Genomic DNA, 12680 nt, shown 5'->3' on the forward strand with positions numbered 1-12680 from the left:
AACCTTGGGCTTCAGGCCAGTGACCTTGGGCTTCAGGCCAGCAACCTTGGGCTCAAGCCAGCGACCATGTCTATGATCCCTGGCTTGAGCACACTCAAGCCAACAACCCCGTGCTCAAGTTGGTAAGCCTGTGCTCAAGTCTGATAAGAAGCACTCAAGCCAGAGACCTTGGGGTTTCGAAACTGGGTCCATTGTGTCCCAGTCTGATGCTCTGTCCATCTGTGCCACTGGCTGGTCAGGCTGAACTCAAGTTTTAATCATCATTAAATTCATACAACTCCTTGTCACTGTCAAAACTCCCATCCATTAGTTTGTCTTCATCTGTGTCTGATGACGAATCACTGTTTTCAACAATGAGCACAAAAACAAGTGCAAAAAAGCAGGAAATGCAAGTAAAAAAAAAAAACAAAAAACTACAACCACTGTATAAGAGGCTCCCAGTTTTTAGACTCCAAATTTTGGGGGAAAATCTGTGTCTTATACATGGGGAAATATGGTAATTAAAAAACAAAAAAAATTAAAAGCTTCTGTTAGGAACCAACAGGATCAGGTTTGCATTTTGGCTATCCATTCAAGCTATGTTGTAGCCGGTAGACTGTGGAGGGTGTGGTGGATATTCTGGAGGCCTACTAGGCCCCCTTTGCAGGGCCCATGTACCCGTCCCCAACTTCTGGAAATAATGGTTTCTGAGGGTTCACTGATGAGTCCTTCAATAGGAACTGCCCCCAGCCACAAGGAATGTTCTTTCCCAAGGGCAGAACCTCTCCCAGAGAGCACCCATGACCATAAGTGGCTAAAGAAATACAAAAGCCAGCTATCTTATCTCAATCAGTGACCATCTCAGCTCCTAAATTCCCTGAAGGATCCATCAGCTGAGGCTTCTGTTGTAACCATGTTGCTGTCACTTCCTTTTAAAAAAATTTTTTTAACGTTTTAAAGATTTTATTTTCGAGAGAAGAGAGAGAGAGAAGTGGGAACAGGAAACATCAACTCCCATATGTGCTTTGACCAGGCAAGCCCAGGGTTTTGACCCAGCAATCTCATCGTTTGAGGTCGATGCTTTATCCACTGTGCCACCACAGGTCAGGCCTTTGCTGGTCACTTATTTCTCTGCCTAATCCTACTTTATCACTTTCCTATTGCTGCCTAACACATTGCCACAAACTTGGTGGCTTAAGAAACACATTTATCATCTTACAATATCCATGGATCAGGAGACTGGGCACAGCTTAGCTGGGTCCTCTGCTCAGGCTGCAATAAAAGTGGTGGCCAGACTGCATTCTTATCTGGAGACTCAATTGCAGAAACATCCGCTTCCAAACTTATGCCAGTTGTTGTGAATCCATTTCCTTGTAATTGTAGGACTGAGGACCCCAGCTTCTTGCTGGCTGTTGATTGATTGGAGGCTGCCTTCAGTGTCAAGAGGCCATCAGCAACTCCTAGAGGCTACTCACAGTTTCTTTCAAATGGGCTTTCTCTTTCAACATGGCCACTTAATCAAGCCAGTAAAGAGAGTCTCTACAACAAGTCTGCAAGCAAGACATACTCAGACATAATATAAAGTAATTACAGGAGTGATGGCTCATCATTTTTGCTGTATTCTATTCATTAGGAGCCAGGCACAGGTCCCATCCTCATTCAAGGAGTGCAGATTGAATGAAGTTTACACCTGATGCAAACATTAGAAGATGGTAGATACCTTAAAGTCTGTCTGCCACACTTGCCTTCCTCACTTCTTACAAGTATATTTCCTGAGGGCAGTCAATAAACGTTCTCATGCGATTATCCATCTTAGAGTCAATATCCAGGGAGATATACTGGAGGCAGGGAAGTGAGCTAAAGACTGTTGTAATAGCAACTATGGGCGATGGCAGTGGGAGACTGAGCAGTAGATTATCTTTCTATTAATAAATGTATAATAATTGTTATTAGAATTTAAAATGACACATGGCCTATCTGAAAGGAAAACCAAATCTAAAAATTACAAGGTGTGTTTAAGCAATTATATATATACAACAAATATAACTAATGAAAATTAGGCTTATTATGTTTCACAGTGTGAAAATAAACCTCAGACCACAATCAGTCACATAATCAAAAAGAAATAATTAGCACTTTATTAAAATTAGCATAGATTGTACTTTTACAAATTGCAGAAATAGTAAACAAATAGAGCTGCCCTATTAGAGACTGATAGAAAATATATAAGCAATTGTTGGTCTGATAACAGGATCAAAGTCCACCTTGTTTATCAACACTTCCATTTTTATCCATCCTATTTACAATAATTACCTTTATTCTTGCTTACTTAGTCATATACAGAGTGATATAAACAATATTCAGAAAGGATTTCCAATGATTTCTACACCATATTATAAGTATTCTCCATTGGAAAAATATTTTTCCTTAGATTTTCAGAGTGTGAAATATATATAGTGGCCTGACTTTATTTCTGGAAATGTTTAAATACTGGTGGATTTTTAAATCAATAATTACAAACACCACATGACTACACTAATACACCATGTTGTCAGGGAAATATTTTAGAATACTTTAGTTAACAGCTTATGATTCCAATGGTCTACACGGGTATAATCGACTGCCTTTCACTTTCATGCACATTCAAAATTTCTTACAGAAGAAGAATGGTGAAACAAAATATGTAATCTGCCCTTGATAATTTGTCGTGCTCAACAGTTGCACAGAAACAAGTGTTGAGTTTCTTAGGAAGCAAAACAGCAGCCCTTCAAAGAGGGGTGAGCCGCTCATCCTCTGCCATGAAGGTGTCATTAATGTGCCATCCCTTCGTGTCCAGGGGGTCACAGGGGATGCCATTTTCAATTGTGATGGTGTTTTCACACTTATCTTCAGTGTCATCCACTTCAGATGATCTCTGGTTCTTCCTAAATCACATAAAAAGAATGATTGGGATCTAGGAGGAGAAAGCATGGTCTTTTGCACCAGCAGGGAAAGCAGGAAAGAGGAACCTTAGAATGATGAAAAAATCGATACCTGTGTATTTTCAAATAAGTTACAATGATCATAAAAAGCTAATGCGGTAAAAAGATGTATCAAGATAAAAGTCTGCATGGATGACATATACATATTGATCAGAATGAATGGTCTTATTTGGAATACTAAAATAAATATACATGAATATGTATATGAATGAATGTATAGGTATATTTACATAAATAAATGTTTGGATGCATTAATATATACAGGTACATTCACACACACACAAATTGCATGAAAGAATATGAATGAAATGTATGGTAAATTGGCAAGTTAAAAAATTTGGCTCTAGCCCTGACTGGATAGCTTAGTTGGTTAGATTGTTGTCCCGATACACAAAAGTTGTGGGTTTGATCCCCAGTCAGGGCACTTACATGAACAAATTGATGTTTCTCTCTCTCTCTCTCTCTCTCTCTCTCTCTCTCTCTTTCTCTCTCTCTTCCTCTATCTCTAAAATTAATACATAAATTTTTTAAATTGGCTCTAGGAAACTTCACAAAAATTGAATTGAAAAAAGTAATAAGTTCCTTTCACAGGATTTGACAAATTAACAGTCTGTAAATGTTGAGTGAAAATCAAATTGAAATGAGGTATCAAGAAGCAAACTCACATTACTTTGTAGAAAGGAAGTAACATTATAAATTATAGATATCACTACTTGGCTCTACTCATTAAAAAATAGTTGTGTTCATTTGCAAGTTGGGTTTTTGGAACTCAGAACACATTTTACTGATTGTATTACAACTCAGAGCTATAATTCCAGGTCATTCAAAACAAAAACAAAAAACAAAGTGACTGGATAAATTCTGAGTTTCTCATTCTCAGACCCTTTGTATATGCTGCTACCCCAACCCAAATGGTGACCAGACCATTAATATTTCTTGGAGTGTGGAGGGCTGTAGCCTTTAATTCAAAGGTTCTTCCTGTCCTGTGAGAGACCAAAAAAGTTGACCCAGTTACACTTCATTATGCTTGGAGTGAAAAAAGAGAGGTGGGTACCTCTAGTCAACCACAGGGAATAAGAGTTTTCTTGAGGCTGGCTTATACAAGTTAGGTGTTAGGGCACCACAGGCATGAGGTTAAGCATAAGGCTCCCAGACTTGCCAAAGGTTCTATCATCCCAGGAACCTAAGGAAACTTAAAAGAGGCAGACTTGAATGGATCACATGGCTGGGATGGTGGACATTGCTTCATTGACCAGGATGGACTCCCACCACTGTGGAAATCTCTTAGAACCTTAGTGAGTCTCTGGCAGGTGAGGAGGTGGGGAAGGTTCCCCAATGATGACTGAGGTAGAGTTTCCTATTAGTCCTATAGGAAAGTCCACTTTAATATGCTTTAAAGAATATGCAGGAGAAAGAGAGAAAAGAGAGAGGTAATGATGAAAATGTGGCAGTTAATATATGCTAATATAGAAGGAATAAAAGAAATAGAAAATCACTACTATAATAATAACTGATTCTGATGAAGCTCATCAATGAATACTAAACCACTGAATGAGAGATTGTTAGGGAACAGAATATTTTACATGCTCTCGGTGTATCACCCCCACAAGCAATGTACTAATTATAAACAGACATTTGTATTTTGTCAAGGTAGGAGTTTGGTGAACATCACAAACAAATAAGACAAATTGACAAGTGCCTCCAGATGTGACCCGCTAAAATGATATATTATATATTTAATTCTGTATTCTTTCCGCACCCCATCACCAATTTTTTTTTACCTGAATCTTTCAGGAGGAAGTAATCAGAGAAATCAAAAACCAAATTTAAAGGGATTTTATAAAACAGCTGATTTGGACTCAGTACAAAGTAGGCTTAGAATTGGATGGTCAGACACATGGGTGGCTGGAGAGCTAGTTAGACAGATGGATTGATGGACAGATCAACAAATGTGTATCAGTGACTGATTGGCTGGATAATAAATTAATGGACAGATGAATGGATGGATGGACTAATGCTGTAGACATAGTTACTCAGATAGTAGCCCAGGGTAGATCCTGAATGGGATCCACAAAGAAAGAAAAGAAAGAAAGAGAAAAGAAAGAAAGAAAGAAAGAGAGGGAGGGAGGGAGGGGATAGAGGGAGGGAGGGAGGGAAAGAAGGAAGGAAGGAAGGAAGGAAGGAAGGAAGGAAGGAAGGAAGGAAGGAAGGAAGGAAGGGAGGAAGGGAGGGAAGGAGGGAGGGAAAGAAGGACAGAAGGAAGGGAGGGAGGGAGGGAACATATACATGTGGTATTTCTTGTATCTCTTGGATTGTTATTTTTTTTCAAATGGATGGAGGAAATACTCATTTTCCTATCATAGAAATTATGAGTTAGTATAGATTTTTCCAGGCTTCACTGATGGTTTATTAGATAATGTCAAATAGTTGGAGTTCATAATGAAAGGTAAAACAGCACCCAATAGTGTTGATCCCACTGTCATCACTTGCAAGTATTGTGCCATTTTATATGCCATTGTCAAATGTGTCACTACAGACAAAACAGTGGATTGAAAGTTGGGAGCTGTAGTTTCAGAGACCCAGAAAAGGATAGGCTGCTGTGTTTTCCATCCCCAATGTAAAGACACTGCACTGGCAATTCTAAGGTCCAGCAATCAGCAATCAGTGCAGGTTGGGGTGGGCATAGAGTTTCATGTGATGAGAAAGCCCTCCAGCCAGGTGAAGTCACCTACCAGAGGACTAGAATACTTTGGCTCTTCCTTCTGTGGACAAGAGTATTGTCACTTTCCATGTTCTCCAGAAAGCAAAATCAATGACATTCTATCAACATCAATCACATCACTTCATTCATAGTATCCAACATTCATTTAATAGCTATGTTTTAATGGCCTATTATGTGTTGAAAGAGACACAGTCCATGTCCTAAAGTGAAAAGAAAGAATTTAATAAAAGGGAAAACTCCAAATTTCACTCATGCCCCCCCCCCTATATTTTATGGACTATAAAATAGAGGAGTGATGTTTCAGTAGACATGAAACCTTGGTATCAAATGTATATATATTTACAATTATCATCAAAAAATGCCTAGTTTATACAATTTCCCTCCAAATAACTCCTCATTGGGCTTGGAGTGAATAATAATTTCCCTAACAATAAATAAATTTGAAACAGTCTAATCTTTCCCTGGAATTTCTGTACGTAAGTATGAAAGCTATAGTACAAAGATCTTAGTGAATGGAGCAGTCTGAAGTAGGTGACAATGCAACATAGTCTTAGAAATAATGGTTTCCAGCATTGATTTACCAATTTCTTTACCTAAAAATGTTTTTATGGAGTTAGAAGAAAAACTGCAGAAAGCTGAACCCAGGCAGATCATTGCAAAAAATAGTCTCCCCCTCTTCAAGCACAAAGAAAAAAGAATCCATCAGGCATCTCAAAGGAATGGGGAAGAAGATGCAAACAGATGAGGATAAGTTTCTCTTCTTTAGAAGAAGGATTTCTCAATAAAAAATATTCTGAGTGAAATTGCTGTAGCAAAATGAGCTGTTTGAGTGGCAAATTAGGTACATATTATTCTTTATGACCTTAGAATCAGTTATACAAAGTCTTGGTATCGCTGGGCTTCACAAAGTGCAGTGTGAGTAACATGTTGACTGGTGGACATTATAAGCAGCTCAAAGGTTACCTTACAGTAGTAACACAGCACTTTGTCACATCTCATAGTGTGGACTGTAATAAACTGATTCACTGCCTGTGTATTGCTCTTACTAAGAATAATAAAACTTAACTATCGTTTTGAATCATTTTGATTTGATGTTCTGCTAAAAACATGAATTCTTTTTCCTGAAAAATAAAATTGAGTGTTAATGACTTCCGCTGTTCCTGCAATGTCAGGTAGTTCAGGAAGAGGATTAAAAAAAGTGACTAAAATACCGGAAACTAGCTGCTAGGAGCCTGGTGAGTGAATAATGTCTCATAGGTCCAGAGAGAAAGGGGACAAATGAGGGGGAAAAGAGGTAAGGAATCACTCTCAGATCTAGGGGGTGTTAATGAATAGAGTTTGCTCAAGATAAAGTAGTGGCAGATAAAAGCAGAAAGTATTTCTGTCTTCCTTCAATAAGATAGGGCTGAAGAGTCAAGGTACACGAATAACCAGAAAAACAACAAAGGACACACAAATATAAATTTTTAACACAGAATCACTTATTGGAGAATTGGGACTATCCTCATAATCAATACTTATTATTCCTGGGGAAAACAGTGTTGCTGGAAAAATTTCAGTGGGCACTGTAGCAGAGTGAGATTGGTGGGCTTTGGGATCAAGTCCATCTGGTTTTAAGCAATGGTACCAGTACCTTCCAACCAAATTACCATAGGCAGATCACTTTATATCTGCCATGTGATAGCAAAATTAATAATAATAATAAATAATCCGTATCTATTACATGGCACAAACCAGTGCTTTGCATACATCATCTCATTTAATTCCCATTGCAATATTATGAAGATTGATTAGTATCCCTGTCTTTCAAATGAAGGAGCTCAGATGCATATATACTGTTCACAAAATTAGGGGATATTTCAAAATTAATATGAAGCTATAAAATATCCCCTAATTTTTGTGAGCAGTATATATAGAGCAACTTGTCTTTCAGAATGGAACAAGATTGGTGAAAGGAGTGAAACTAGAACTCCATTTAGTCTCTCAGTCTTTACTCAAAACACACATTTGATTCCTATTGAGTATATAAATTTAAGAACAACAAAGAAAAAAAAACAATTAGTATCTATAAAATTTCTGCAACAATTAGGGAGCTTGGTGAAAAATATTGTTCTCATTTTCCATATGTGACCTACTCAGGTCACTCAGCTAATAAATGCCAAGCCTGAGACTGGAACCCAAAACCAAGAGTATCCATATAATGCTCTTTCTACTAAAACATACATCGTATCATCATCATCATCACCATTAGCATGATCACATCAGCCTCATTACTATAACCACCATTGTCAACATCATCCACCATCACTATCATCACTACCATAATCATCACCATCATCACCATCATCATCATCACTATCACCATCATCATCATCACCATCACCATCATCATCACCATCAACACCATCATCATCATCACCATCATCATCATCACTATCACCATCATCACCATCACCATCATCATCACCAGCCAAACCATCATCATCATCACCATCATCATCACTATCACCACCACCATCATCACCATCACCATCACCAACATCACCATCACCATCAACACTATCATCACCATCATCATCACCATCATCAGCACCATCATCAGCACTATCACCACCATCATCATCACCATCACCATCAACACTATCATCACCACCATCATCACCATCATCACTATCACCACCATCATCATCACCATCATCATCATCATCACTATACTATCACCACCATCATCATCATCACCATCACCATCAACACCATTATCATCATCACCATCACCATCATCATCATCACCATCACCATCATCATCACCATCACCATCAACACCATCATCATCATCACCATCACCATCATCATCACCATCAACACCACCATCATCATCACTACCACCATCATCACCGTCACCATCAACACCATTATCATCATCACTATCACCATCATCATCATCACCATCACCATCAACACCATCATCATCATCACCATCACCATCATCATCACCATCAACACCACCATCATCATCACTATCACCATCATCATCATTATCACCATTATCATCATCACCATCACCAGCAAAACCATCATCATCATCACCATCACCATTATCATCAACACCATCATCATCACTACCACCATCATCACCATCACCTTCAACACTATCATCACCATCATCATCACCATCATCATCATCACTATCACCATCATCATCATCACCATCACCATCATCATCACCATCATCATCATCACTATCACCATCATCATCATCACCATCACCATCAACACCATTATCATCATCACCATCATCATCATCACCATCACCATCATCATCAACACCATCATCATCACTACCACCATCATCACCATCACCTTCAACACTATCATCACCATCATCATCACCATCATCATCATCACTATCACCATCATCACCATCACCATCATCATCACCATCATCATCATCACTATCACCATCATCATCATCACCATCACCATCAACACCATTATCATCATCACCATCATCATCATCATCATCACCATCATCATCATCATCACCATCATCATAAGGCTGACCGGAGAACTAAAAACATCTTCTGGGGTGGGGCTAGACAGATCTAATAAAGACATCATTGTGAATGAAAGATACACAGTTCATCTTGTCTCCTTCAAGACTAAAAAGTTTTGGGGGAAACTGAATCTTTTCCATGTTTAGAAAGGGCTTTCATCACAATTATCAGGGCTCTCACCACTTCAAACTGCACCTTGTCCTCACTTTGAAGTAATACTTTGCACAAGCGAAGCCCATCACATATTGCATCAAATTTAAAACACAACAAATCAATTTATCTTCAGAAGGCTGTCATAATTGTCCTGACTCTATTTGCTAATTATTGATGCTCTCCAGGTTTACAAAGAGATTTGTCCATCTGTTTTTCTAGTTTGAACATGAAATGAATTTGTGAACGCAAAGCTGTAACAACAGCCTCACTTCTCCCAGGAAACAGATGATGATGCTACACACCCAGTTATTATATTAATGCAGAATCTGCTCAAAAGGAAAGATAGCTGATCCCAGCACAAACTATCTGAAAGGCCAGCAAATGGCAGGCTAATAAAATAATAGTAACAGCTAACACTTATTGAGCGCTCACTGTGTGCCAGGCACCACTCTAAGCACTTTACTGTATTAACTCTTTTTATCCCACCAAGTTAATTATTTCCAGTATACCTTGCTGTCACTCTAGCAAAGTTATCTACACAGAGAGAAAAAAAATTAACCAACTTGACTCTAGTGCCACAAACCAGATTCTCCTGAGCTTGATTTCCCTGACTCATTGCCTGTGCTTCCTGATATTCATATAGTTAATGGATTATATATAAGAACAGAATTAGGTGATAAATACTTGGAATCTAAGCAGTTTATCTCCAGAGTCTATTTTTCTAACTCTTACACTATATCGTACTAGTGACAAATTGAGAAACAAGGATGTGAAGTCAATTCATAAAGGTTGCAATCAATAGCAACCATAGAATTATAGAATTTTGGAATTTAAAACTTTAAAATACTAAATGTAGGTATTCAGATATTACAAGAGATTATTTATTAATATTGTGAAAAAAATAACAACCAACTTGTACCAAGTTTCTTTGCATTACATGTCATGCCAAGCTCAAGAAAATCAAGCAAGTACGACTTGATCTTTATCTTTGAGTTTGAGTCAGGGACTAGACATAAATCATATTTATTCCACAGCATTTCCTTTATCATTTGTGAAAAAAAACTACAAAGCCCAAGATTGTAAATGATTGTCTTCTGCTAGTAATTAAGGTGAAACATGTAGAAAGTAGTAAACCTCAAGAGAATTATTTAGTTGAACACACATTTGGTGACACATCTCACATGTAGCATCTGGGCATCAACCCTTTTGAAAACAACACATGTCCCACTTACCAAAATTCCCCTTTGTCAGTGTCAGAACAGAAGGCTTAGTAGCATCAAAGTGTTTAGTGAAGAGCTGAAGCCTCCCTCCACTTTCCCTCTGGAGCAGAGGTACTGGTAAACAAAATTTTCTCTTTTCATCATGCTGACAGATCCTGTCTCTTCTCCCTGTGAGCCACGCTACTGTAATAACTCTCGCACTGGTCTGAAATTCTCTCTGGAAGTAATATTAATCATTTAGGCAGCAAAACTTGCAAGTGCCCCAGAATCCAGGTAAATGAACTCAAGGAGTAGGAATCTATATATCAGTTGCTAAACTGGAAGCTCTCAAACTAAATGAATTAGAATAATCTGAATAGTCATTAAAATGCATCCCATTCAGAGATTCTAATTTAGTGGGTCTGGGGTAGAGCCAAGGAACCTACATTTTAAACAAGTGTTCCAGGTAAGTCTGATGCAAGGAATTGATTCAAAGGCCACTTTGAGGAATGCAGATCTATATACCATAAGCACTAGAGGGATGAGCGCCCACCAAAAGGAGGAAGTATAAAATAGAGAAAAAGTACCTGGGACAACATGGCGGCTGCAGGCACTGGGCCAAGAAGAGGCAGGCCAAGGTGGGAAGGCATGTAAAGAACTGTGCAACTGCTGGTATCTGGAGGTGATGACGACCAAAGATGAACTCTGCCTACCCCCAAAATCTGCTTAGCTTTGCGTATCCAGCTTTCAGAATCAAAGGATATTAAAATTGATTCTGGATAAGCAACATTCATATGGTGTTAAATAGAGGGAATGATAGTAATGGAAAGAGCCATAGTTAAGTAAAGGACATTGGACTCCAAAATGCCTCTAAAAACAAGAGCATAAGTGATACTTTAAAAATCACCAATGCTTTTCAAAGTTTAAGGTGTAAGGCATTATCTTAAGCTATGTCAAAATCCTCTCCTTATTTTTTCAAGTCATGAGCAAATAGAAAAATCATTCCCTTTCAATATCTTACCTTCTACGTTGCCGGATTCCTGATAAAACCAATAATGTAATTGCAACAATGACGATACAAAATATCACACCAAATATAATAATCCAGATGGGAACTGATGGGTCTATGGGTGGTGCAAGAGTGGAAGGAATTTTTAAAAATTCCAGAGTCTGGTCATTCAAAGAGAAGGCATTGTTGATCCGGTTCCTATTCATTCTAAAATTCAATGACAATAAAAACAAAACAAGACAGAAAAAATAAAACATTAGGAACAAAGACAGAGAACTATGTCTCCATGATTATAGCTCTTTTAATAAACAGAGCATCCTCATAGAAAGAGACTTCAGGTTGACCAGACAGTTTGATGAGGGCACTAATGCTGGGGTATTCTTTTTATACGCTGCTTTGCTGACTGCCAAAAGAGATGTTCTTCTGTGTACTACTGCCCTCTATTGTTGCAAATCCTACAAGTAACTGCAAGTCTTGAGCTTTGAGCTCTGCCCACCATGCTTTATTTCCTGAGAGGCAGCATCTAACGTATTTCCCCATGTGTAAGACGCTCCCAAGTATAAGACACATCTTAATTTTGGGGCCTGAAATTTTCTAAAAATGTAATAATCACATAAAGTTATTGAACTCAAGTTTTGTTCATCATAAAATTCATACAACTCCTCATCACTGTCAAAACTCACATCCATTAGCTTGTCCTCATCTGTGTCTGATGACAAATCACTGTCTTCATATATTGCCTCGTCCTCAGTTCCATCTATGACATTTGAAATGCTACACTTATTAAATGACTTGACAATGATCTCAATCTTGACATTATTCCCGGATCTTTTTACCCAGATACAAACTTCTCCTATGACAGCAAGTTTTGTTTTTTGCTCTGCAGCAAAGTTCTTTGTGGTTTTTGTTATGTGTGCCCTGAACTGATCAAGCACTAATAGGGCAAGTTTACATAAGAGCCCACCTGGTCTCCTTCTCCAAACTTTCTCAAACCAGATCTTATTCAATCCAGATCCATCCAACCCTTGCCATGAACGTGGACAATCACTCCTCATGGAATGTCTTCTTTTGGCATTGTTCTGT

The 12680-nt window shown here is 38.3% G+C and overlaps 1 protein-coding gene across 1 annotated transcript in view; it reads right to left on the minus strand.

Annotated features, from left to right (window-relative positions):
• Window positions 1–2086: 2086 nt before the first annotated feature.
• Window positions 2087–12680, minus strand: part of CLTRN (collectrin, amino acid transport regulator) — a 31355-nt gene continuing 20761 nt past the window's right edge. The window contains exons 5-6 of the mRNA XM_066356246.1: window positions 11610–11804; window positions 2087–2903 (exon numbers count right to left, since the gene is read on the minus strand). Coding sequence (XP_066212343.1) covers window positions 2747–2903; window positions 11610–11804 — 352 coding nt within the window. The 3' untranslated portion in view covers window positions 2087–2746. The remainder of the gene's footprint in view (window positions 2904–11609; window positions 11805–12680) is intronic.

This window comes from Saccopteryx leptura, chromosome X, assembly GCF_036850995.1.
Source record: "Saccopteryx leptura isolate mSacLep1 chromosome X, mSacLep1_pri_phased_curated, whole genome shotgun sequence".
Classification (NCBI taxonomy): Eukaryota; Metazoa; Chordata; class Mammalia; order Chiroptera; family Emballonuridae; genus Saccopteryx; species Saccopteryx leptura.